Here is a 27,651-nt window from a genome sequence, read left to right as displayed (position 1 = left end):
TAAGTGCACAAGGTAAATGCACCCACATAATAATAATAATAATAATAATAATAATAATAATAATAATAATAAATAATTTTATTATTACCCCGCCCTCCCCAGCCAAAGCTGGGCTCAGGGCGGCTAACAACAATCAAAATAATCCAACATTCTAAAAACCTTTCATTATAAAAATTAGTTAAAATCAAATTGATGGCAACCATTAAGCAAGATTCTGTGCAGATTGCCAGAGGAGGGGGTCAGGCTGCGCCCTGACCAAAGGCCTGGTGGAACAGCTCTGTCTTACAGGCCCTGCGGAAAGATGTCAGGTCCCGCAGGGCCCTAGTCTCTTGTGACAGAGCGTTCCACCAGATCGGAGCCACAGCCGAGAAAGCCCTGGCTCTAGTTGAGGCCAGCCTAACCTCTCTGAGGCCTGGGACCTTCAGGATATTTTCTTTGCAGACCGTAGGTTTCTCTGTGGGGCATACCAGGAGAGGCGGTCCCGTAGCTACGAGGGTCCTAGGCCGTATAGGGCTTTAAAGGTTAAAACCAGCACCTTAAACCTGATCCTGTACTCCACCGGGAGCCAGTGCAGCTGGTATAGTACCGGATGAATGTGATCTCGCAGCGACGACCCCATAAGGAGTCTCGCTGCAGCATTCTGCACCCGCTGGAGTTTCTGGGTCAGTCTCAAGGGCAGCCCCACGTAGAGCGAGTTACAATAATCCAGTCTGGAGGTGACCGTCGCGTGGATCACGGTGGCTAGGTCAGGGCGAGAGAGATAAGGAGCCAACTGCTTAGCTTGGCGGAGATGAAAAAATGCATAAAATGCATAAACTGCATAAACCTCATGTCTGAAAATGTACAGCAGCCATGCTTAGCTCCTAGCCAACCTCAGAGACTCCCTCAAGACACAGAGCAGGGAATTCCTAATAGGTTGCCCCTCTGTGAACAGATTTGACAAGGATCTATTGAATGGCCAAGCAGACCTGTTAAAGGAGCAGATATCTGTCCTTGGCAATGGATTATGGAGTCCAGGTATTCACCATTTCAAAAGGATGTCTCCAACATCCATTAAATATTTCCAGGCAACTTGATTGACTTGAAATACGTTGGAGAAATATGGACTCTGAGCATGATCTGATTTCCATGTGCAGCCAATTTTGTGATGTACTGGTGATGTGTGTTGGGGTGTTCTTTCTGTGACAGGGCAGTCACTCTCTGAGGGTTTAAAAATTGTAACGTGCTTTTGTTCAGGGCTCCCTCACCTCCTTGCAAGTGGGGCAGGCGGAGGCGAGTCTATTGCAGGGGTTGGCAAGGTTTACCTTGCCTGGGCCGGTTCACTCCAGCAGAGATCCCTCCGTGGGCTGGATTGCGTGTGTGTGTGCCTGTGATTTCCGGCATCTGCATCTGCGCAGACGCAATTTCCAGCGTCTGCGTCTGCACAGATGCAATTTCAAGCATTGGGAAAGCGAGTCCCCATGCTGCGCTACACCAGTTTACCGCAGCGTGTGGGGACTTGTCGAGCAGGTGGCTCGGTTCGGGGGGGGGGCTCATGGGACGGTTAAATGACCCCTGTGGGCCACTTGTGGCCCATGGGCCATAGGTTGCCGACCCCTGGTCTATTGCAACAGACCAATACAGATCAGCAGCTTGCCTTGCTTCCTTCCATTTGTATCTCTGACCACAGCAGACCTCCAGGGACCCAAAGTCCCCCCATTTTCCCCATAACATTTGTGGCCGGGGGGAAAGGGTGCCCCCCACTTTTCTGGAGGCCCCTTTCCCCACTGTAGGGGATCTTCAAGCCGCTGTGCAGAGTGTGGCAAGGCATCTGGCATCTGGAGACCCCCGCCTGGGACTCCTTCCCTCTCCCTCCTGGCTCAGTCTCACGGGCAGACGTAGGAGAGGAAGGAGGCAACTTCATTCCTCACCACGACTTTCCCAGGGTGGATGTTGTCAGGCAGGTAGTGGCAGGAGGTCATGGCCCAGGCATCCACAATGGCCACACGCAGGCTGGCGAACATGGTGCGCAGCAGGTGGTCCAGCTGCAGGGAGAGCCAGTCGCTGCCGTAGACAGACTTGTAGCCGGTGTTGGCCGTCTTGATGACCACGGTGGTGAGGGGGCTGCGGGCCAAGAGCTGGGCCACAGCTTGCCGCACCCGGCGCAGCCGCCGGACGTAGACCTCCAGGGGGAAGGTGGTGAAGTGCGCCCAGAGTGTGAAGACCACCACGGTGTCAGGGCCACCGCCCAGCGCATCCAGCTCGTTGGCCAGGTAGTGCAAGTCAGCCATCATGGTCTTGCCAGTGCGCAGAGGGAGACCGTGGGCACGCCAGCTCAGCACCAGGCCCCGGGTGGCCTCCACAGCCAGGAGAGGCCCCGACTGGTAAGTGACGTGGAGGTCGATCTGCTGGAGTGCTGGCAAGAGGGGCAGGGAGAGAGGGGGGAACAGAGAGAGATTCAGACCCCAAACATCCCTGGGTTCTCCTGCTCTGGGTCCTGCCCACCCTCACAGGGACAGGGGGTGTAGCGGCTAGAGTAGTGGTTAGGATCACAGAGTAGGAAGGGATCCCCAAGGGTCATCTACTCCAACCTTCTGCAACTCAGGAGTAAAGTTCTGAAACTTTATTCTCTGGGCTGCACTTTTGGAATAAAAATCTACTCCCGCCACACCAAACTTTTTCATTAATAAGAAATGTGTTGGAAAACCCAAGTTGGATTGTCCTCAGCATTTCTTGAGGCTCTTGCTCTCATTTGGAAAATATATCTATCCATATTCTGCAAATGCAAAAAATGATTTTGATGCTGTACTATACTATAATTTAAGCATTTCTCGAATTGCCCTTGAATCTTCTGCCACACTTGCTGTCCTCTCCTGCTACCCCACTATGGTGCGCCACACCCTTTGAGAACCTGCTCAGTTAGAGTGTTGGACTCAGACCTTGGAGAGACCAGGGTTTGAAGAGTTGCTGGATAGCTCAGTTGGTAGAGCACAAGAATCTTTCACTCAGGGTCATGGGTTCGAGACTCCTGTGGGGTAAAATATAGTTCTTTGGCCCCTTCCATGCTTCTCCTAGCCCCAGCCATCCATTCCTCCTCTTTCCACCCGGCATGACCAAATGGGACCTCCCCCGTACCCCCTGCTCATTGTCCTCTTCCCTCCATTTCTTTTTGCCTGGTCTCCTCAGCTCAGCCCTGCCTCTGGTTCCACCTGAATTCCCAAAGTGTCCCCCCTGCCACTACCCCAGGGGAGCAGGCACTCACAAGGGATGAATCCCACCAGGAACTCCCACCACTGGCGCAGGGTGGAGTCTCCAACCATGTGGACGATCTTTCCTTTCAGGCAGCTGAGGGCCGAGTCTGGAGTAGTGAAGGGCCGACTGGAACACAGCAAGGAAACCCAGGTGTCCTGGTAGTAGAAGCCCGCTGGGTTGGTGGGGGCAAGGCCAGGGCGGCACGGCTGAGGGGGTGGCGTCACTGCAGGAAAGTGGGCAAAGGAGAGAGATGCTCAGCTCCCACCAGGCCCAAAAAGTGCCACTCTGTCCAAAGAGACAGGAATTCACCATTTCAAAAGGATGTCTCCGACATCCATTATCAAGTATTTCCAGCCAACTTGATTGACAGACTTGAAATATGTTAGAGAAATATGTGACCAGGTAATAAAGGGACCAGGAACCAGCAGGGGGCAACTGACCCCCCTGGCAACTCACCGATGGCCTGCTGGGGCTTGGACAGCACCTGGATAACAGGCACACTCCCTGGGATGGGTTGGTCTGTCACAGCCCTGTGTGGACAGAGAGAAATGAGAAGTGGGGAAGGGGAAGAGGGGGTCCTGCAGGCGCTGCTGCCTGGGCTGCGCTTCTCCTGGGAAACTCCTGGCCCTAGGGAAGAACAAAGGGCATCAAGGGCCCCCAGAGCCCACCCCCCAGAGCCCCGCCAGCAGCTGGTTCCGGCTACTGACTGACCGTGCTGGTGCATCTCCCTCAGGCACCTTCAGCTGCCTCGTCTCTGCCTTTCCTACCTGCTGCTTTTACACGAAAGGGTCACAGGATGGCTTTGGAGTCAGGGCCCAGAGAGACACTCTGCAGAAGCCGCCCAGGTGGCCCCTGGGAGATGGAGGGGCGCCTCCCCTGCCCTGCCCTCCCCACCCTGCTCTGTTGTTTTTCTTCAAAAGATTCTGTTGGGGGTGGGGATATACAAAAATTAATATCAAATATCTTTTGAGAATATCAAAGATAAAAGAAACAGATCTAAATAAAAGCACAAACAAAAATGAAAAAGAAAAATAGGAGGGAAAGAAAAGAAGAAAGAAAAAAGGAGAACTTCTGATTCTTTGTCTGTCGACTGCATATAAAAATAATTCAAAACATTAGAAAAGAACTGTGGAATTTTTAAAAATATATGATTACAGCAGAGAGACTCTTGTGTAGACAAAGATGGAAGTATTTATTAATGTTTAATATGGAGGTTGTTGAAGTTGCTGGAAACAAAGCTGATATGTCTGATTAGAGAAAAACGATTGCTAACGTTTATTAATAACAATAATTAGAGAACACCTTCCTTGTGTAAAAAGGAAAACGAATTAATCTGTGACATTTGTGTTGGAAGTTTCGGGAAATATTGCCAGTTGTAGGTCATTCTAGAGTGAATATTTTGAATACTTTCTTTTATGTAACTGACAGCCAAAAAATAAGAAGTCTTTAAGAAACCTCTGTTTTCCTCTTTTCATTTCCCCCTTTCCTTTCCTTTTCTCTTTTTGTTTTCCTTTGGTGTTTTCTCTTCTCTTTCTCTCGCTGTTTGTTTTCACCTAGTTTATTTTCTCTTACTCTGTTATGAAAATGCTTTAACAAAACCTTATTAAAAGCAGAAACAACCCCCCCACCTCTCTCTTTGAAAGACCTGTCTAACAAGCCTCCTGGGCGACTTGGTACCCTCCCCGCCGCTCACCTCGCAAAGAAAGCCTTCTCCCTGGGCGCCAGCACGCTTTTGTAGCGCCCCGACGAGTGGCGCACAAGGGCCGCGCAAGGGTGCGCCTGGGGCCGCACGCAGAACCAGCGCTCGCCGGTGCCCGGGTCCACGTACTGGCAGGCCGGCCCGGGCGGCGGGTGGACGTTGCACTCGGTCACCTCTTCCTTGCCCGGCTGGTCTGGCTGCGCGAAGTAGCCGGAGAAGGCGACCGTGGAGGGCTGCGAGCGGCGGATGCGGCGCAACAGCGCCACGGCCTCGCTGGAGTGGGTGAGGCGCACCGCCACGCGCACGGCGCCCGCCCACAGCAGCGGGAAGGCCAGCGTGTAGGAGCCGTTGCCGTGGTCCTGCACCGTCCCGGCCGCGGCCGCCTTCAGCTCCGGCGAGTGCACCTTGGCGCGCACGAAGTCGCCCCCGTAGAGCTTGCGCCGCCCGGCGTGGTCGCGCGCCTCAAGGCGCACCAGCAGCGTGTCGCCCACCGTGTAGTTGCGCGGGGCGTGCAGGAGCGCGTAGCCGCTCTTCTCCGGGCTGGTGGAGCTGGCGAACGCCACGTCGGCGGCCTCGGAGGGAGCCGGCCACGCGATCAGCTGGAGCAGCGCCTGCATCTCACGGGCCTCTGGGGAGGGCATCGGGGTCGGGCGGGGGTCGCGCGCGGGCGGGGGCGCCGACTGGGCCCGGGGCTCCTCGGTGGCGATGATGTAGTACAGCACCTGCGGAGACCGAAGGAGAGCCGTCAGGCGGGCAGCAGAGCGGCGGAAGAGCCTGTGGCTGCTGGCTCTAGGGTGCCTCGAAGGAAAACTCGCGAGCAGGCTCCAAGCGCAGGGCAGTCTCCCCTTCTGGCAGGGCTGGCACCCAGAAGCATAGCTGCCTCTGTAGAGTGCCACGCTTAGCCTTTGTGGCCAGGAGCCATCGCGAGCATATTTTAAAGAGGTCTAGAAAGGGAGAACCCCCCTCTCTTTTCCCAGCCCCCACCCTCGAAGATGATGGTGGTGGTGAATTAAATTTGTATACCGCCCTTCATCCATAGATCTCAGGGCGGTTCACAGCATAAACATGGCCATTCACATCCTGCACCGGGTCTTTCCGCGCTCCCCACGACGCCCGCTGGCTACCGAGGAGAGACCCCAGACCCGGGCTTTGCGCAGGGGGGTGTCTATTCCCGCTGTGCGCCAGGTGCCTCCAGTGAGGCTGAAGGGCAGATGGATGGATGCTCCTGACAGATTTGGATTTTTATGGCTTTTTTGTATTAGGCTTCTGCATTCTGGCCATCTTTTAGCGCCGTGTTTCTCAACTGGGGGGCATATGGCTCCCTGGGCCCTCCCCCCATGATATTCCAAGGGGGCCACAGTTGAAAATCGTGTAAATGGGGCGGGTACGGCACGAGACTGGGTGGGCCAGAGAGAGAAGCGAGAAGTGAAGAAAACAGAAGTGACCTAGAGAAATAAACAAGAAAAAGACGTTGCTGTTTCTTTGCAAGAAGTGCTGCTAGAGCTGCAGAAGGAAGTAGCAGCCAGAGTAACTTTCAGTCAAGAAAAACACCGTTTTTGGATATCTTTAAAGTTTCCACAGCTTTGGGATAAAGCAAAATTGTTTTAGCGGCATTTCCTACGTCTTACTTAGTAGAAGAAGGTTTCTATCTGGCCTGAGCAGTCTGAAGGGCGGGAGGGGGGCAGCAGAGCGTAGAGGAGAGGGTCCTGCCTAAGCCCTTTCCCACCAGCCATTATCCAACACAATATTATTCCAGGCTGACCCTGCTTCTCCTTAGCCCCGGGAAGCCATGAGTCAAGAGAGAAGCAAGACGGGAGGAAAGCTGAGCTCCTTCAAGGTTCAGCAGACCCCCCCTCCGCAACCCTGAGGATGGGACCCTTCCGCAGCCCACTGGGACCCCAAGCCCTGCAGGAAGGAGGGGCAGGGCAGAGGGGGGCAGGGCATCTCCTGGTTAAGCTCCGCTGGTGCCCTTGTGGGGCTGAGTGAACTATGGAAGGCAGGGAGGTGCAATCCAAACATCTGAGGCTGAGGTGCGGCTCCGGAAATGGAAGGAGCATCCATCATACGCCCAACAACCGCTTATTATATTTGCTGCAACCCAGCAGGAACAGAGCCTTCCAAGAAGGACCTGGGAAGAGCCAAAGGGAAGGAGGGGAGGGGAGTGCCCGGAGGCAGAGCCCCTGCTAACACACACACACACACACACACACACACACACACACACTCTTCCCAGTTTCCTTTGGGGGAGGGAGCAAGAGACATTTTCTCTCAAAAAATTGACCCTGCACAAGAAGCTACTGTAAGGAAGTTTTTGATTTTATTTTTAAAGCAAAGCTACCTTTTCCCTTTTTAATCTTAACTCCCAATTTGGACTGCTCTTACTTTGCTCCTCACACACACCAAACACACAGCAACACCCATCAATTCTGCAAGTCCTCTTCCTACAAAGGGAGAGGGAAAGCAGGGGGACAAATTCCCCCCTCCAAGCTCCAGATCCAGCAGGGATTCCGAGGGCAAACCACTGCAGAGTGCATTTGACCCCAAAGGAAGAGGCTTAAGTAACTTCTGCCAACTTAGATAGAGGCACCACACGACTCCCCTCAAAGATTCCTGGATTTTGTTTGGGTGAGGGGAAATCTGGTCCAGTTGGGGGTGAACTATGGCTCCCAGGATCCTTGGGGGGAAGCCGTGTCCCTTAAATGTGCACCTCCAGAACCCTGGCTGAGAAGAGCTGGAGGGGGAGATTAAGCAGCACTTCCCTCTCATCTCCACCAGTCAGTCAAGCTTTTTGCATTTCCCCCCTGCCCACCCAAGTGGCCAGCAAAGCACAAGGTCCCCCCTCAGAACTCAGAAGACCACTCAGCCCAACCCCTTTCCCCGAGAGATGGGCTCTTCCACATCTCATTCCCTTTGGCACCCAGCTCACTTGCCCCTGAAACATTACTGAGCAAAATGTGAGCACTCCAGGCAAACCAAGAGGCAGCTCATAGAATCATAGAACTGGAAGGGACCCCGACAGTGGCGTAGCGTGGGTTGTCAGCACCCGGGGCAAGTAATTTGCACCCCCTAACCCGTGGATTTTGCGCCCCCTAACCCGTGGATTTGCGCCCCCTAACCCTAACCCCCAGATGTTGCGCCCGGTGCGGCCGGCCCCCCCTGCACCCCCCACACTAAGCCACTGGACCCCGAGGGTTATCTGGTCTGTAAGGAATAAAAATGTCTCTTTTTCATAAAAGCATAAAAGGTCAAAAGGCCTCCAATAGTTGCAGCTTCTGAGCAGAATGTTGCAACAACTCAGAAACCATAGACTCGCTTGGGGACTTATCTTTACTGGCTGGGGGTTAGAATGCCAGAAAACAGGGTGGCTTACTGCTGGAATGTGGTTTAGACACTTCAACAGGGTAGAACTGGATATAAATCATGTGCGCCTAAGGGGTGGTCAGGATGTGGCTGCATCGCTTGGGTAAATGCATGAGAACACACTTCCTTACTTGGGTAAAAGTAATTAAGAGTGATGGTCCCTGGATTTAGAGGGATGGGAGATGTCAATAGGGGCAGAGAGTTTAATATTTTAATTAGGCGGTCCTGATAAGACTGTAACCCCTGTGTGCCTCCACCCAATGGGGAACAGGTGATATAAACTTGTGTTTTACTAAACTGGGGTGTGCCTGCTTTTGGGACACCCAAATCTTGAAAGAAATGTATATGTAATCAATAAACTAACTTTTTGCTGCTTCACCAATTTTGCTCAAATTTTTATTTAAAGGTCCCAGGACCCAGAGTCTTGGGGCCGGTGTTTTATATCTCACATAGTCCAACGCCCCAATGCAGGAATCTCAACTACAGCATCCAAGACATATAGCCACACACCTCTGCTTAAAAACCTCAAAGGAAGGAGAGACACCCCCCCAATGGGTCTTTTGTAAGTTCTTGTGGGAACTTCAGGATGGGACACCCCCACCCCCGCTCAGGTTGCATGTCTGACACTGTCTGGCTTGATGGCGAATGCAAGTAGTGGGGCTGAGCACACCCCAAAGTCAACCCCACTGAGCCCTCCCCACTCCCTGCAGGGGCTTTTTAGTTGGGGGCAACATGGCTTAGCCCAGTGACCAGCAGCAGCCCCAGAAGATGCACAAACCACCACAATGCTCCCACCCCCCCAAAACACCCACCAGCCCCTCGAAAGACTGCATTCTCCCAAAGGGCTCCATTCAGCTTTTACCCCCACCCAGGCCTGGTATTTTTAGAGAGCATGTTACTCCCCAAGTCAACCCCCTTGACTCACCACCAGCAGGAGGGTTAGTCCAAAGCAGAAAAGGGCAGCTGGTCGGCAGCCCCCAGAAGTCTTCTTGGCCAGGTGCCTCATTGCTTCCTCTGCAGGACGGTCTGTGCTGACAGGGCACGAAGGTGGGAGTGTCTCACCCTCAAAGAGGCCAAGCGCAACCTGCGAGGAGCAGAGAGCAGCCCAGGTGAAGGGAGGAAGGGAGTGGAGAAGCCTTGGTTCCAGGGACACGCCTGTCTCCCGCTCTGGACCTTGCAGTGGGACTCTGACAGCCAGTGCAGTGGGACTCTGACAGCCAGGCTATGGACCTTGAGAGGAGGACTCTCCCTTCCTGCACTGGATCTCCACCTCAATGGCCGCCTGCCAGGGAAGGGACTTCTGCAAGCAGATCTCCTCCTCCAGGGCCTCCTCAGAGGCCCCTTCCCAGCCCCATCTCTGGTGCCATCACAGCAACTGAGGCAGAGCCCATGGAGGAGGAGGAGGAAGAGGAGGAATGCCCCAATATTGTCTGCAGGGCAAGCAACTCTGAACAGTTGCAGAAGGGGCGGAGGAGGAGAGGGTGTCTCCTCCTGGACTGCCTTCTCAAAAGGAGCACCTGAGGAGCAAAGCTCTATTTTCCAGGGAACGGGAACCACCAGGGAGAGGCTGGGCAGCTGCTGGAAAGCCACTCCTCTGGCTGGGCAGGCAGCCACATGAGTCAATGTTGTACATAAGTAGCCAGGGCTCACCTCCTGTGGACCTCAAGGTGGAATTATTATTATTATTATTATTATTATTATTATTATTATTATTATTTATATATTAATCCCTGAGAGGCAGGTTGGGCTGAGAGGTAGAGACTGGCTTCATGTGAGGATTTGAACCCTGAGCTGTGTGGCAATCCCCCCTCTTGCTGTGGGCGGGGGCGGGGGGAGAGAGAGAGAGAGGCCAGCAGGTGCAGAAACCTCAGAAATAATTTTCTGACAGGAAGAGCTATTCAACAATAGAACAGACTCCTTCAGGAAATTGTGGACTCTCCTTCCAGGAATTTTAAGCAGAGGCTGGATGGCCCATCTGGATGCTTGAGTTGAGATTCCTGAATTGCAGGGGTTGGACTAGATGACCCTTGGGGAACCCATCCAAATCTATGATTCTATGATTCTAGGACCCATTAAAACAAGCTGTTTTTAAAACCAGCATATCCCACATAAAAGGGGGGGCTGTGGACTTGGTCTGGCATTCTGGGGCATCCTCAAAGCGTATCTCTCCTGGCAATGCTTGGATAGTGGCCCTGGCCCAAAATACCATGATCAAGGCAGGTTTTAATGTAGGTAATAAAAGGGACAGGCTGGCAGAGCAGATGTCTTGCATGCAAGAGGTCTCGGGTTCGGTCCCTGGTGTGTCTATGGAAAGGCCTCTAGAGAGCTGCTGCTGCCCGTCAGTGAAACTGATACTGAGCTAGATAGAACCATGGAATTGGGAGGTGGAAGGCCATCTAGTCCAACCCCCTGCAATGCAGGATTCAAGATCGCCTGTCTCAGCACAAGGCAGCTCATGCCTACAGCTTCACCTCCAACAGGAGATCTTCCAAGAGGAAGAAATGAGTTGTTTGAGGAGGGATCAGTTTTATACTACCTGTATTTAAGAATCCATTAAGTGGATTGCAGTGTACAGTGAAAATATCGCATAACAAAATATATAATAGAAGTAAACACATACATAGCAGTTTGAAAGCAAATCTTTAAAAGATCAGATCACACAAATTCAGTCTGGATCGTAAAACAGCTAAGTCACACTTCAGAGGAAGCTCCGTCAGAGAGAAAAGGTGTCTGAGGAAGCTTCTGGAAGCAAGAAGAAGAAGAAGAGTTTGGATTTGATATCCCGCCTTTCACTCCCCTTCAGGAGTCTCAAAGCGGCTAACAATCTCCTTTCCCTTCCTCCCCCACAACAAACACTCTGTGAGGTGAGTGGGGCTGAGAGACTTCAAAGAAGTGTGACTGGCCCAAGGTCACCCAGCAGCTGCATGTGGAGGAGCGGAGACGCGAACCTGGTTCACCAGATTACGAGACTACCGCTCTTAACCACTACACCACACTGGCTCTCAAGAGCACCAGTTCAGCCAGGAGAGGGTTGCGGGCGACTGGAGCCACAGCACGAAAGCCCCAATTTCTAGCCAAGAACATAAGAAGAGCCTGCTGGGTGCTATGTGAAGAACTGGCAGTAAATTCCAGGGAAAGGGTAACTCTGGAAAATGTCAAGATTTCAGGTGGCCCCTTCCAAAGTCACTCATTTAATTGTGGATAATGAAATCATACACCAACTGCCTCCTTTATCAAGCGTCATCTCTGTATTGTTGCGATTTAATCAGGGACTTGTAAGCTTTTGAGCATTAACCCTGAATGACGAATCCAGCTCTTCTTAGCTGTTGGCGATGAGCCCAAAGAGCCCGCCTTGTGGCAGGTGCTAAGCACCCTCCGCGCTGCGCAATCCTGTGTGTGCTGGCTTGAAGGCAAGCCCTGCCAGATGCAGCAGGACTTGCTCCCAAGAAAGTGCGCATTGGACTGACGTCAGGAGGGGTAACATTTCCTCCTGGGCCTCTAACAGTAGCCGGCTTGGCAGAAATTCAACAGCTGAAGCTCCTTCGTGTCAGTGTGGTGGGGAGGGGAGGAACTTCCAACCTGAGTGTCTTGCATCATGCTCTCCGCTAGGACCCCAAATTCTTGTTCCTGGTTGGTCATCGCCAATTCAGACCCTGTTCACATCTACATGAGGTTCAGATTTTTTGCTCTGGTGTGCATGCACTGCACGGTCTGCATTTGCCATTTGACTCCCAATTCACCCGGTTTGGAGCTATTCATTGGGAGGACGGTCCATTTATTCCTGCTCTCTGCTTCCCATGAAAAACTTTTTGAAAGCCTAAAGACCATTGCTATTTTTCTAGAAAAAGAGGTGCTGGAACTCACTCTGAATGCGTCCCTTATTATCTTATAATGGCAATGGCGCCCACTTGAGAGGTGCTGGAGCTGAGTTCTGGCTGAAAGAAAGCCCCTGCTAAAGACAACGTTGACAGAACCACCTCTGCCAGTATACTTGTTGACACACTCAAAGAACTTCAAAAGGTTTGCAGGACAGGACTTTCCAGGCAGAAGCCATGCTGGCTCTGCTTCAGCAAGGCTTCTTCTTCTATAATAATGCTTTCCATCAATTTCCTCTGGACAGTCATTAAGCTAACAAGCCTGTAATTTCCAAAAGCCCCACCCATGGATCACTTTTGAAATATGGTGTTACACTGGCCAATTCCCAGTCCTCAGTGATGGAGGCTGATCTGAGGGGCCAGTCGTACATTTTTGTTTTTTAAAAAAGCAGCAATTTTGCATCTGAGTTCTTTGGAGTGGATGCCATCCAGGCACAGGGATTCATCGGTTTCTATTTTGTCCATCAAGTCTAGGACGCAGTCCTTTGCCAACACCATCTGCCTCAGCTCCTCAGGCTCCCTTCCTGCAACAGGGACTTTGGGATAGGGACCTGTCTGGCAGCTGTGCATCAGCTGAGCTAGAAAAGAGGGAGCAGTTGTTCAAAATATCACTAAGATCTTAAACTGCCACATTATCCCAGCTTCTCAGTTTTAGCACTTTTACCTACATCTGATGAGGGTAACCAAAATCTGCATTGTAAAGGATTAAGACCTTCTGGGAAATGATCTATAATGAAATGAAAAAGGTGTTTAAATACACCTTCCCGAAGAAACCAGAGGCCTTTCTCCTGGGCATGGTCGGCCAACAGGTGCCAAAGAAGGATAGAACTTTCTTTATGTATGCCACAACAGCAGCAAGAATACTTATTGCGCAGTATTGGAAGACACAAGAACTACCCACTCTGGAAGAATGGCAGATGAAGGTGATGGACTACATGGAATTGGCAAAAATGACTGGCAGAATCAGAGACCAGGGAGAAGAGACGGTGGATGAAGATTGGAAGTAATTTAAAGACTATTTACAGAAATATTATAAGATTAATGAATGTTAGAATGACATCGGATTGAACTTAAAAGGTTATTAGCAACAAAGTGGTGAAGGAGTATGGAAAATTCGAAGGTTAAAAGGTGTAAAATTAAAAGGTTTAACATATTAAGATATTAAGAAAAGACTAAGATATATTAAGATATTAAGATAAAGATTAAGTTAAGATAGAGGGAAGGGATTTGCTGATTAAATATATGAACTGGAATGCAGTGAGGGGAGGTGTGGGGAAGTCTGGGAAATAAGTAAATGCAAGGAATATTATGAAAATGGAATTGTTTTTATTTGTTTTTTGTTGTTGTTGTTTTTGTCGTTTTGTACCTTTGTATTTTTGTACTTCTTTTTTGTTTTTTAGTTTTATGTAAAAACTTTAATAAAAAATATTATTTTAAAAAAATATCTGCATTGTAAAGACTTGAAAGGGCACCTGCTTATAGAGGTTAGGACCACCGCTAGAGTTTTGGGAAAAACTTTGGGCATTTGAATACTTTCATTTACCCTCCCTTGCTATAGGGAAGGTAACTTTGCATTCTTCAGTAAATAATTACAGTCCCTCCCTTCTGCACATTCACATGCCTTTAGTTTATTTATTTTGGTTTTATTCCATGAGACCTCCCCCCCCCCCAGCTTTGCCTCTCCGCACTACGAGGCAAAGACAAAGAGCCACCGCTACACATTACCAAATGTAACAATTCACTGATAAATGTATCTATGTACTGGCTCAACGGGAAAACTTGAAATTCATATAAAATTCATATAAAATCACTATAATTATGGATTTACACTGTGATAGGAATTTTATGGTATTAGATATATGGTAATGTTCATAACTGCACATACACAGATCAACACAGGAAGACCAACCTGGAACCATTTTGATTCCTAAACTGACCAAATCCTTTCTCTGCAAGGTTAAACTGGAAAAGCCTCCCCATTGTCTCTTTCCTCACAAATCTTGTCTCAAGGATATGTCTGTTTGAATAAGGTGTGAACCTGTGACCTGGCCCAGGAAATAAGTATTTTACCACTTCAAAAGAATGGCCAGGCACCCCAGGCAATCCAATCAAGTAACTTGCCAGACAGGAGATAAACTGTGACAGGAGAAAAACATTTAAATTTCTGATGTAGGTGGGATGTATCGGAGGGGTGGTCTTAGGTTACACCCCTTCTGTGATGTATGCATAATGTTTCTGGGGGTGGTACTGATCTAGAGAATGGGATTTTCAAAAGTCTTTATAAGCTCTGGCACAGCAATTCTGGGGGGTCCTCTTCCTCTCCTGCGTGTGAGGGGAGCACCCTGTTGCAACAGATCAATAAAGATCAAGCTTACTAGCTGCTTTGCTTCTCAATATTCTCTGGTTGGCCTCTGTTATTTTCTCCTACCAATAGGGAACCTATGTAAGGACTCTATATGGGCTCTTGGATACCCCATAAGGGAAAAGGGCATATTTTTATTTACAACAACACCATTCCAACATTGTTCTAATCAGAAGGAAAATGACTACCAGAGGAGAAGCTTGGGATATGGCATGGGGCAGCCATAATCCCTGAAGTGTGAGACCACATACTCAGCAGACCACTCCCTGGGTGATAATTGCTGACATCCTGGTACCTGAGTGCCAGACAGGTATTCATTCCGAGCCCAACAGCACATCCAACCTCAATGGATTGCACTGGGAAAAAGGAACATGTAAATACTTACCTTTGTTTTACCTAAAGGGTGTGTTAAAACCGGGGGGGGGGGGAGCTAAATGACTTCCCCAAAATCCCAAGTCCCCACCACAGCCTCTAAAAAGTAGTGTATAAAACTGTAGCAATAAGTGGATACCATGTATTGTAGTGTTTCCCCTGACTATCCAATATAGAATCAAATAATCACCAAAATTCAACAGTTTGCCCCATTTCCTTGGTTCCAATGGCTAATGACTCCTCTGGAAGTGGGGAATCCAGGGTTTCCCCAGCCTCCAAAATCCCTGAGGCATAGAGTCACTTACACCTCCCACCTCACAAGGGAAAAGATAACAATGGACCAGACAGATATCCCTTGATGAAGTTTGCAGAAGCCAGGTGTTCACAAAGCCCATCTTCAGGAAAGGATAGGTCTAAATAGTTTTATTGAATAATGGACTCCTGTTACCATGCAAGATTCCCTCCTTCTTAGTGACACATTGGTGATGTATTGATGACGTAGCTGGAAATGTGTTATGGGAAGTGAGGGAAGGTCTTAAAGGTTCGTGCAACCCCATGCTTGGGGTTCCTACTCTCTGTGTGTTTGAACTTTGTTGCAACAATAAGGATTAGGTCTACTGACCGCTGATTTGCTTCTTTACTTGGCTGGAGATTCCTTCTTTTGCTGACAAGGAGAGCTGGGCAGTAGAGTAAACCTGCCCCCTGAATTTTTCCGTAACAGGTAGGAGGTAGAGGTCATGTGAGGGACAGGGCAAGCCTGGTGCTCAGGTTTCTGCCAGAAGACACTCCCAATTTATGACGCAGTTATGACAAATGTATGGTGGTGTTATGAGAAAAAACTGCTCCTTTTCCCTTATAGGGTACCCAAGAGCCCATACAGAGTCCTTTTGTAGGTTCTCTATTGGTAGGAGAAAATAACAGAGACCAACCAGAGAATATTGAGAAGCAAAGCAGCTAGTAAGCCTGATCTTTGTTAAAGCTGTTGCAACAGGGTGCTCCCCCCACACGCAGGAGGGAGGAGGGACCCAGAACAAAGGTGTGCCCGCCCTTATATAGACTTTTTAAATTGCCCACCCTCAAACTCCAGACTACCCCCAGAAACATCATACATACATCACAGAAGGGGTGTAGCCCAGGACCACCTCCCCCAATACATCATACATACATCACAGGGGGTGGCCTAAAACAGAATCCTGAGTGTGTTGTTTATTTCCTGTCTGCCATTTACCTGATTGCATTATCTGGGTTTTGGCCACTCTTTTGTTATTTTAACTACTTAATTCCTGAACCCAGGTCACAGGCTCATCCTATTCACACCTTAAATGTGCCCTTAAGGCAGGATTTGTGAGCACAGAGACAATGAGGAGATTTCCCATTTCGTTTGACCTTGCAGAGAAATATTTGAGGTCGTTTTGGGAGACAGAAAATGGTTTCAGGACTTTTCTGTGGGTTTCAGACATGTGATTTGCAATGTTATGGTAAAATCTGGGTGCGAGACTGCTCTGCCACCCAGCTCGTCGGACTAAGTCCGTGGGTCCCTGTGGAGGAAAATGAGCGCAGCTGGAGACAGGAGCAAGATGCAGAAGATCCAAGTTTATTGCGCAACAGGTTCAAGGTGAGATTGAACCCCGAGGAAGGGGTGACATGAACTTTTAAAACTTCCCTCCATGTCCCAGGGTACAGTGCAAAATACATCACGGTTGCATCATGAATACATTAAGAAGAGGTTGGGTTACACAGGTTACATCATGAATACATTATAAAGAGGTTGGGTTACATGGGATTAACATATGGAGGAGGGAGGGGGAATATGCAGAGCTGGAGATATGCACAGATAAGTACACCCTGAGTACCGGTGATGAGAAGACAATGGTCCATAGTATGCATAGTCTGCCACCTGGCATTGCCCAGAGGAAAGGCTTGGCAGAGTGATTTGACAGGATTAGGGTCTTCCTGAGAGTACATGGCAGCTCGCTTGAGGGATTATGGAGGACAGGGGATGTGTCATGGAGTCCTAGAGAAACTGAGCCGATTGGCACCAAAAGCAAGAAAATCGGGGTTGCGGTTGATTTTATATGAATTTTTAAAGATTTTAGCCCATTTAATATTGACAATTGTAATTGGAAACAAAGTGGATACATTGTAGCGAAATTTGAGAGTTTTATGAGTTCACGAGTTTCGATTCCATTGTTCTCCAGGCGGGAGTCGTCAGCAGCTTGTCAAAGGTTAAATGAGGCGTGCAACAGCTCAGCTGAGCTAGTTCTGTGGGGGGGGGGGGAATGCATCGTTCTGACTGGGTAGAACGCACCCATTCAAGAGATACAAAATGTCAGTATACAACGTCTACTAATGGAAACAATACAGCGGGCATAGCGAAAGGGAGACATAAGGCGTTTCGGGCTTATTTTCGCCCGGTCTACTTATTCTAGCGAATGGATGTAGGGAAGGGAGAAAGGCACTTTATTTATGGGGTTCGGGGTTAAGTGTGGTGCTTATGTAACAGTGTGGGGGCTGTTGCGTTCGCAAAGTAAAGGAAGGATTGAACTCTGATTAATAAGAATACACACAGAGGCTTCAACCAGCAAGACTCTGGGAAGGGTGCATATAATTGTGTCTCTCTGTGCTTGTCCGTCCGATCCTCGCAGCCCCCAGCCCAGGCCGTTTTATTCACAAAATAACTTTTTACAGAGTGTTCGTAAGAACCAATCAGATTTCTTCTGAGCATTTCCACAAACCCACGTGGGGAGAAAGTTAACCTATAAACACTAGTTATCCAAGCACCCCCGGGTGCAAGTAGATAAATAGGGACCGCTTACTAGCGGGAAGGTAAACGGTGTTTCCGTGTGCGGCTCTGGCTTGCCAGAGTAGCGATGTCACGCTGGCCACGTGACCCGGAAGTGTCTCCGGACAGCGCTGGCCCCCGGCCTCTTTGAGTGAGATGGGCGCACAACCCTAGAGTCTGTCAAGACTGGCCCGTACGGGCAGGGGTACCTTTACCTTTTTATCCATGCATACTTTTGGGGTAAATAAGTTGAGAACTCCAAAGAAGAGTATCTGGCAACCCCGGAGGTCATAAACAATCAGTACACATGATAAGAAGGATGGCCAGGAGGATAGCAATCAGTATCCCCTTCCTGGCCCTAAGATTAACATCCTAAGATTAGTATACATTAGAGAGCTACTTCAAATAAGCTTGCCCACAATCTTTATGGCCCAGGATGCCTGCCTGGCGAAGCAACTGCTGAACTGCTGTGTATGTGACATGTGAGGGGAGAGAAATAGGCAGTAGAGTCAAAAGGGCATGAAAAGGACATGAATGTAGAATCTTATGGGATTTAATCAGAAATTATTGTCAATGTATCAAACCCAGTCAACACAATGCTTTCATCATGGACACGATGGCTTGATGTATATTTTATAATTCCTCATGGTAATCCCACCTGATCACTACATCTCTGGATATTTGCACTCCTACAGGGGCTGAGGGGTCCATATGGGGCTGGGTGACCTAGAGGTCATCGCCTTGGACCCTCTGGTGACTGGCGGAAGGGCTGAAGAAGACATGCCCCCCTTCCGTATCAACATATTTGTATGTGTTTGCTCGAAGCTACAAACATGAGTCTGACCAAACTGCGGGAGGCAGTGGAAGACAGGAGTGCCTGGCGTACTCTGGTCCATGGGGTCACGAGGAGTCGGACACGACTAAACGATTAAACAACAACATGTGTTTGCTTGTGTCAGGGAACTGCCATCGGAGCGGGAGGCGGAGAGGAGGCTCCCAGACGATGGTGGAGAAGGTCCTAGGAGGAGGAGGGATAGCCCATCCGCTGGGGAAGGTAATCAGCGCAACACCAGTGGAGAAGGGGAGGAGATAGAGGAATCGGAGAGGTGGCTCCCGGACTCTTCGCAGGAGACCAGCGGAGAGGGCACTAGCACTCCGTTGCCCACACCCACCTTGCGCAGAAAACTTTCGCGCAGGCAATGGGGGAGGAGACTGGGCGTCAAACAGCTTCTATGTTGGAAGCGGTTTAAGAAACGCCCACTGATGGATTCTGCCAGCGACTGAGGCAGCCACGGATCTTGAGGCTGTCCTGACAGAAAGGGTTCAACCATGCAACCTAGCCAGGAGTAAAGGCAACTTACGCACGAGCAACCCCTAGAACCATTACAGCAACCCGTCAGTCCCTTACGTTGCTTATGCGCAGCTTCAGAGGAGCGACAACATGAGCGTTACCAGGGGAGCCGGAGGTCAGGAGGAGCAAGCAGCTGGAGGGGAAAGTCTGGTTGAGAGAAACCGAGACTTGGAACAGCATGTGGCTCTCCTAACGGCGCGCCTGGATGAAAGGCGGGCTCTGGATGCACAGGTCAGACCCACCCCCATCGCAAGGAAGGTACCAGGGTTGGTACAGAAGTTTGGGGGGGACCCCCAAGACTATAATGCATTCCGAACGGAAATAGAGTATGCCTTGGAACTGCAGCATAATGACTTTGCGGACGATGGAGAACGAGTAGCCTATGTGGTGGGGCATCTCCGGGGGGGGGCACGGGATTGGATTAGGCCCCTCATGGCAACGCAGAATATGGCCCTGAAGGACCTTAAGAAATTCTTCCAGGCCATGGATGCGATGTATTCACGTGAAGTGGCACAAAGTGTGACTCGGCGGGAGCTGATGGGGTGCAAGCAGGGGAACCAATCAGTTAGAGAATACTGGTCACGTTTTGCCATGCTGATCCACCGGCTCGGATGGAGTTTGGACTCGGAACCAGTACAAATGCTGTTCGAGGAAGGTTCGTCTCCTGCTGTGAAGGACGAACTGTCCAGGGCCCCCCGCCCGCAGTCCATGGATCAGCTGACCAAGGCTGTGCTTGCGATTGCAGTACGACAGGAAGCGCACGCTCAGGAGAAGCACGAGGGAAAGGGGGAACGTTGCCTTGACTACAGCATTCCTGAAATACCAAGGCAGCTTTCCCAGGCTCCTGAGCCAATGGAAGTGGATGGTGCTCGAGCCAGCGGGATTTCAAAGTCCAGCGAAGGTCGCAAAAGGGAGGGAAAGGATTGGAAGACGACCAAGAAATGTTTTCTCTGCCAACGGCCAGGACACTTTGCCAGGGTCTGCCCTCAAAGGAAGGCTTGGCAAGGGATGGTGGGGGCTGCTGCCAGCGGGGAGGAGAAGGAGGAGCAAGAACAGGCGCAGGGAAACGAAAGTGCCTGGCTGCCAATCAAGAGGAGCACCAGCCAGGCAAACAACCAATAAAAGCTCCCCAGCCTGAGCACCCCAGAGCAGCTATAGCTGTAGAAGTGGTGCTAGAACTCCCGAATGGGCACCCAGTCAAGTTTGAGGGGTTGCTGGATTCAGGCAGCTCCTGTAATTTCTTCAGCAGGGACTTTGCCCTAGAGCACCAACTCCACCTACTACCTTTGGATTTTCCCTTGCAAGTGACCACCATAGATGGCAGGGAACTTCTGGGAGGGGAAGTGACACACCAGACCCCACCAATGCGAATGAGGGTTTCCAGGCACACTGAAACCATCGCCTTTCACGTGGCCACACTGGCCGGACCTCCAATAATATTGGGAATGAGCTGGCTGGCACTGCATGACCCAGTAGTGTCATGGCATCAGCAGTCAGTCACCTTTGGGTCAACGTACTGTTTGGAGCACTGTCTGGGGGGGGAACCCCAAGAATGACTGTGGCCAGGGTGGCTGGGCTGGCAGTGGGAACGAAAGGGGAGGTGCCAACACAACATGCTGACCTAAGGGAAGTCTTCAGCGAGAAAGAGGCAAACAAACTACCCCCCCATCGGCCCTTTGACTGCCAAATCAACTTGCTCCCAGGGGCGCAACTACCAATGGGTAAGCTGTATGCTATGTCTGACAGGGAGATGCAGGAGTTGCGGCAGTTTATCGACAAGAATCTGCAGAGAGGGTTCATAAGGGAATCCAAGGCGGTGGGAGGCAGCCCGATGTTCTTTGTGGACAAAAAGGGACTAACCAGCCCAGATTGGTCGTGGACTATAGGGCGCTGAACTTGGTTTCCAGAACCAGTGACCTTCCCAATGCCAAGGATTGATGACATTTTAACACAGGTGAAGCGGGGAAAATTTTTTACTAAGCTGGATCTCAGGGGAGCGTACAATCTGATTAGAACACGGGAGGGGGACGAATGGAAAACCACCATGTTCACCCCCCTGGGGGCGTTTGAGTACTTAGTCATGCCATTTGGATTACAATCAGGCTCCGCCTGCTTTCAAGTTTTCATGCACCACGTGTTGGGGCCTCTGCTGTACAAGAACTGCATGGCCTTTCTGGACGATGTCCTAATCTATTCGGACAATGAGGAGCAACATGTCAGAGACGTCAGGGAAGTGCTAAAAAGACTGCATAAGCATCAGCTGTGGGTCAAGCTGGAAAAATGCCAATTCCACGCCAGAGAAGTCGAATTTCTGGGGTACAGGTTGTCTGACAAGGGCCTAGCTATGGACCCAAGCAAGGTGCAGGCGGTGTTGGAGTGGAAGGCACCCAAGACCCGGAAGGACGTGCAGAGGTTTCTAGGGTTCAGCAACTTCTACAGGAAGTTCATCAAGAACTTCGCTCACTTGACAGCACCCATCACAGATTGTCTAAGCAGCAAGAAGAAGTTCGCTTGGACAGAAAGTGCCCAGCAATCCTTTGAAAGACTGAAGAAGGCATTCGCCTTGGAGGAGCAGCTCCTGCATGTTGATCTGAAGAAGTCCATGAGGTTGGAAACCGACGCGTCCGACCGAGCCATTGGGGCGGTACTTCTTTTGGAGGGGGGGCCCGAAGGGGACTGGAGACCGTGTGCCTTTTTCTCGAGGAAGCTGAGCAAGTCGGAGCAGAACTATACCGTGTATGACCGTGAACTGCTTGCGATCTATGCGGCATTTCGCCGAAGGAGACATCTGTTAATAGGGGCACAACACAAGATTCAGGTTTGCACTGATCACAAGAACCTAGAATACTGGAGGACCGCGAGAGTGCTCAACCAGAGACAGATTCGATGGGCACAGGAGTTCTCCAAGTTTTCCTTCGAGATCCGATACGTTCCAGGAGAAGAAAACGTGAGAGCAGATGCGCTCTCCCGCAAGCCGGAGTACATGGAAGGAGAGGGACCACCGGAGATACGACATGTGATCCCCGAGGACCGATGGCTGTGTGGGGGAGCGTTGGTTGGGAAACAGGAACTGCGGGAGCTTATTAGAAATGACGAGTTCGCTCAAACCAAGATCAGAGAACTCCGAGATGGAAGTGAAAGCCAGGGAGGGTTCGAGGAAAAGGAAGGGCTATTGTACTACAAGGGGGCGCTGTATGTACCAGGGGGGACCCTGAGCGGAAGGGTACTCAAGCAACTCCACGATAACCCCACGGTGGGCCACTTCGGGCAACACAAAACTATGCTACTTGTCACCAGGCAATTCTGGTGGCCAAGGGTAAGGGAAGATGTGCGAGAATATGTACGGGGGTGCGACCGTTGCCAAAGGGCCAAGGGGGAGAGGGTGGCTCCTGCAGGGTTACTGGAACCCTTACCCACGCCAGGAAGACCCTGGGAGGTGGTTTCCATTGATTTTATGACAGATTTGCCCAAGTCGAGGGGGAAAACAGCAGTCATGGTAGTAGTTGATCTACTGACAAAGATGTGCCATTTCATCGCTTGCTCACATGCGGTGACGGCAGAGGAAACAGCCAGGTTATTTGTGGAGTACATCTTCAGACTGCATGGGATTCCCTTGAGAGTCATCTCAGATCGCGGGAAACAATTTACTTCCTGGTTCTGGAGGAAGCTCATGAGCTTGCTGCAGGTCAAGGTGGGCTTCTCGACGCCGCGACACCCGGAAACCAATGGGCAAGCAGAAAGAGCAAATGGGATACTCCAGCAATACCTACGCTGCTACATCAGCGAGAGACAGAACGATTGGGTAGAGAAGTTGGCGCTGGCTGAGTTTGCGTACAACAACGCTGAACATGTATCCACGGGAATGAGCCCGTTCATGGCCAATTATGGGTGTCACCCCAGGGCCTTCCCGGGGAGGGGGGAGGAAGGATGGAGTGTACCGGTGGCAGAGCAGTTTGTGGAAGAAATGGAGGCCTTGCACCAGCAACTCAGGTGGAACTTGGAGCGGGCCAAGGAAGTTTACAAGAGACAAGCCAACAAACACCGTCGGGAGGGGGAGACCATACGGGTGGGAGACCGGGTGTGGTTGTCAACCCAGGGGTTACCCCTAAAGGGAGGGTGCAAGAAGTTGCAACCTAGGAGGCTGGGACCATTTGAGGTAACACAGCGGGTGAACCCGGTGGCATTCAAGCTCAAACTGCCTAACAGCATGAAGATACATCCGGTGTTCCATAGGTCCCTACTCTCACCGTACAGGGAGGGGCGGGAGTTTCCAGAGCAGGGAGGAAGAGTCACCACCCACCTGCAGGTAGAGGAGAGGGAACACCATACCCAAGTTACGGAAATACTCGATTCAAGGTGGCGAGGGCGCCAGGTGGAGTACTTGGTAGCTTGGGAAGGAGAACCCGAGTCAGAAAACACATGGGTCCCTGCTGAGGTGGTCACGGACAGGTGTCTAGTGGAAGAATTCCACAACCTGTATCCACGGAAACCAAAACCACTAGTGAGATTCTGGGAGGAGGAGTTTGGCACTACAGACGACGAAGAGGACTTTGTGGGTTTTCCTGCCTCCGAAGAGGAGGGAGGGGAGGTGTCCAAGGAAGAAGAAGCAAGCTCGGAGACTCACCCCACAGGAAGGTATCGGGGCGGGTGGGAAGCAGGCTTTGAATCCTCGGAGGATGACGACAGCTCCTTCAGGGGCTTCCCCGCATCGTCGGTCGAGGACAGGGACGAGGTTATGTCAGAAGGTCGGGCCGGGGGTGGAGGGGGTCCTGGGGGGGAGGTGGATGTCAGGGAACTGCCATCGGAGCGGGAGGCGGAGAGGAGGCTCCCAGACGATGGTGGAGAAGGTCCTAGGAGGAGGAGGGATAGCCCATCCGCTGGGGAAGGTAATCAGCGCAACACCAGTGGAGAAGGGGAGGAGATAGAGGAATCGGAGAGGTGGCTCCCGGACTCTCAGCGGAGAGGGCACTAGCACTCCGTTGCCCACACGCGCCTTGCGCAGAAAACTTTCACGCAGGCAACGGGGGAGGAAACTGGGCGTCAAACAGCTTCTATGTTGGAAGCGGTTTAAGAAATGCCTACTGACGGATTCTGCCAGCGACTGAGGCAGCCACGGATCTTGAGGCTGTCCTGACAGAAAGGGTTCAACCATGCAACCTAGCCAGGAGTAAAGGCAACTTACGCACGAGCAACCCCTAGAACCATTACAGCTTGCTACACTTATGAACATCTATTTTTTATATATAAGACCTTAAAATTCTTATAACTATGTTTTACTAAGGGTGTTATGGGTAATTTGGGAAACTTATAAAAAAGGGGAGTTATCCTTTGGGACTTTTTCCAGCTTCTTCTATGTGGTAGTTTGAAGTCTTGTTGCAACAATAAAGATCAGGCCTACTGGCTGCTGTTTTGCTCCTATAATTTTGGCTGGAGTCTTTGTTTGACAATCCAAGTGAGCCAGGGAATTTTTCTCTAACAATGAAAAACATATATGACTATCAGATTCTGTTTGATAGCACTGTATTCTGCAGAATCATGTAGAAGCCTTTCTTTGAAAAGTAATTAAAAATATTTTTAAAAATCAGAAAAATTGCATAGTGGTGGAGGAAGAAGAACAAGCTGAGATCAGAAGACAGGAGGCGATGCAGGGGACAGCTGATCTGTGGTTGGGCCAGAAGCAGTGGCGTCACAATGGGGGCGGGGCCGCGGTGCGCCCTGGGTGCCATGTCTGGGGGGGGGGTTGACAAAAAGGCACCCTGCGGGGGCTCACTGCAGTGCGAGCAGCCATTGCGCTGCCACAGCCGCATGTGGAGGATCCTCCGTTTGTAGCTGCAGCTGTGAGCAGAGGATCCCGGTGCCGGCGGCAAACCACTATGTACAGCACATGTGCAGCGTTGCACACATGTGCTGTATGTAACGATGCCGCACATGCGCTGTACATAGTGGTTTGCCACCCCGGGTGTCATGCAGCCTTCGTTCGCCCCTGGCCGGAAGAAGCCACCTTAGAGGCGAGTGAAGGAAACAGGCAGCGCCGGGTTCAGGCTGACACATTTTCCTATGGTGTGTTTGTCTGCTTTTTGGGTTAAATTCTCAAACTGCCTTAAAAGTAGACACACACCCCACCCAACCCAAAATAAATTCAGCTTCACAATAACCACAACAGAATCTTTGAACTGTAGAGCAGGTAACGACCGTGAGAGTCATCTAATCCAACTCCCTGCAAGGCAGTAATCTCAGCTAAAGCATCCATGACAGATGGTTATCCAACCTCTGCTTAAAAACCTGCAAGGAAGGAGAATCCACAACCTCCCAAGGGAGTCAGTTTCACTGTCAAACAGCTCTTACTGTCAGAAAGTTTTTCCTGATGTTTAGTCCAAATCCCGTTTCTTGTAACTTGAAGCCATTGCCTCGAGTCTTACCCTCCAAAGCAGCAGAAAAGAAGCTTGCTCCATCTTCCATGTGGCAGCCTTTGAGATATTTGAAAGTGGTTCTCATATCTCCTCAGTCTCCTCTTTTCCAGGCTAAACATATTATCCAGCTCCTTCAACCATTCCTCATCAGGCTGTTTCCAGACCCTTGATCAGCTTGGCTGCCCTCCTCCACACACATCCCAGCTTGTCAACATCCTTCTTAAATTGTGGTGGCCAGAACTGGACACAGTATTCCAGACTCTCCAAGTGTCCCTATTTTCCAGGGACATCCCTGATTTAACCCTTCCCAGTTTCTGATTTAATCCCGGAATGTCCCACTTTTCCTTAAGATGTCCCTAATTTCATTGGAGAAAAGTTGGAGGGTATGGAGTTATCTGACCCCCCCAAGCTGTCTGAAGGCAATCCTGTATAGGGAAGGGGCTTTTTTAGTATTAAACGTTTTATTATGTTTTTATATATGTTGGAAGCTGCCCAGAGTGGCTGGGGCAACCCAGTATGATGTCTGGGGTATAAATAGTAAAAATATCATTATGGAATGTGATGTCCCTATTTTCATCAGTGAAATGTTGGAGGGTATGGCATTCCAGGTGTGATCTGACCAAGGCAGAAGGCCTTGCAAAAACCTTTAGTAAAAGCTAAGTTTGTTTTCGTTTCACTTGCCTCCAGCCTCATTATTCACCTCGTGCTGAATTGCCTTTTCCAGAACAGGCCAGGGAGAAGGGCACAGGCGCCAACTCTCTGGGGCCCTCAGACCCAAGCACCCACAAAATTCCCCTGAAGGGGCCCGGCACCTACAAGTTTCGGTGCCAAGCTGGCACTCCTGGAGGAAGGTAAAGAGTTTGGCATCCACTTGGGGGCAAGAGGCAGCTCTGTCCTGGATGCTCTCCTCCTGAAACCAGTGTTTCAAAGAGAAGGTGGCCTTCCTGCGGGGACCTGCCTTTTCACTCCCACTCCTCACTGCCCTCCTCAACAAACTGCAATGTGGAATATTTGGCAGCTCCAAATAATATCACAGCCCATGCCAGTTACAACCCTAGACTTGTAAAGTTGGAAGGGACCCCAAGGGTCATCTAGCCCAACCCCCTGCAATCACAGCTAAAGAATCCGTCACAGATTCTCAAATTCTGCCATTAGTTTCAGGAGCAAATTCAACCACATGCCAGCAAATTCAAGGTGCACAATCAAGCCCATCTGAACCGCTTGCCAAACAAGCCCACTTCTCTCCAGAGTCCAGGCTTTTTGCTATATGGAGACGGCAAAGCTATAGAATCCTAGAACCGTAGAGTTGGAAGGGAATTCACCCTGGCAAGGGAGGGGTCTCCAATCAAGCATCCATGGCAGATGGTCATCCAAGGGATCCCCAAGGGTCATCCAGTCCAACGCCCCACAACACAGGAAATGCAACTGCCTGGAGGCCCCCCAAACCCTAGCCCCCCAAACCTTTGGGGGGGTCCTCCACAATTCTATGATTCTAACTCGATTCCTGGGCCACTGTGGCCTGATCCAGTAGAGCTATTTTTGGTTCTCACAGAACCTCCCCATCCAGAGGCAGTCTACCTTGATTCCTAGGGGGATTTGGCCACTGGGGTAACAGGATGCTGAGCTAGGGGCCCCCCTTTGGTCTGATCCAGCAGGCTCTCCTGACATTCTTCCAGCCACACCCTGGAGCTGCTCAGCCTCACAGAATCATAAGGGACCCAGAGGACCATCTAGTCCAACCCCCTGCAATGCCAGATTCTGCAACTGCCCCATACAGGGATCGGACCTGCAACCTTGGCATTATCAGCACCACACTCTATCCAGGCCTCCCTCCCCTTCCAGTCCGGCAGACCCACCCAAAGCCCCTTTGCCCACCTTGGTCTCACGCTTGGCAGACTCAGGGCCATGCACAACAGTCCTCGCAGCCCTGGGCAGGGCAGGGGGGGTCAGGGGTCTGTCCACACGCCTTCCTGTCCTGGATGAGGCAGGCAGAGGCTCCTCGCTCACCTGCCTCACGCAGCATCTGTACTGGCCTAAAGCAAAAGGGAGACTGAGGCACATGTTGCCGCCCACCATTTTCCCGTCCGCAGAGACGTCATCTCACTTCCTCTTCCCACAACCAGAAGGTGGGGGAAGAAGAGCAGAATCTGACCCAGCCCTCGCCCTCCATCCTGTGTTTGGGGTCTGGGCAGGAAGGGGAAGGGCAGAA

General features: G+C 50.8%; 1 protein-coding gene across 3 annotated transcripts; it reads right to left on the bottom strand.

Annotated features, from left to right (window-relative positions):
• Positions 1-820: 820 nt before the first annotated feature.
• LOC310662304 (NXPE family member 3-like) lies at positions 821-27,585 on the bottom strand. Of its 3 annotated transcripts, none has more exons than XM_083409091.1 (6): positions 27,318-27,585; positions 9,216-9,374; positions 4,925-5,652; positions 3,688-3,761; positions 3,242-3,454; positions 821-2,395 (listed from the first exon to the last, which is right to left on the bottom strand). In XM_083409091.1, exons 1-6 carry the CDS (start codon positions 27,516-27,518, stop codon positions 1,866-1,868), a joined length of 1,905 nt encoding a protein of 634 aa, XP_083265217.1. In that variant the 5' UTR covers positions 27,519-27,585; the 3' UTR covers positions 821-1,865. The 3 variants fall into 3 exon arrangements, with proteins under 3 accessions (XP_083265217.1, XP_083265219.1, XP_083265218.1); XM_083409093.1 differs by lacking the exon at positions 27,318-27,585 and adding an exon at positions 9,521-9,952; XM_083409092.1 differs by lacking the exon at positions 9,216-9,374.
• Positions 27,586-27,651: the final 66 nt, after the last annotated feature.

Source organism: Podarcis tiliguerta (assembly GCF_965153285.1).
Source record: "Podarcis tiliguerta genome assembly, chromosome: 13".
Classification (NCBI taxonomy): domain Eukaryota; kingdom Metazoa; phylum Chordata; class Lepidosauria; order Squamata; family Lacertidae; genus Podarcis; species Podarcis tiliguerta.
This window is presented reverse-complemented; position numbering and strand designations above follow the sequence as displayed.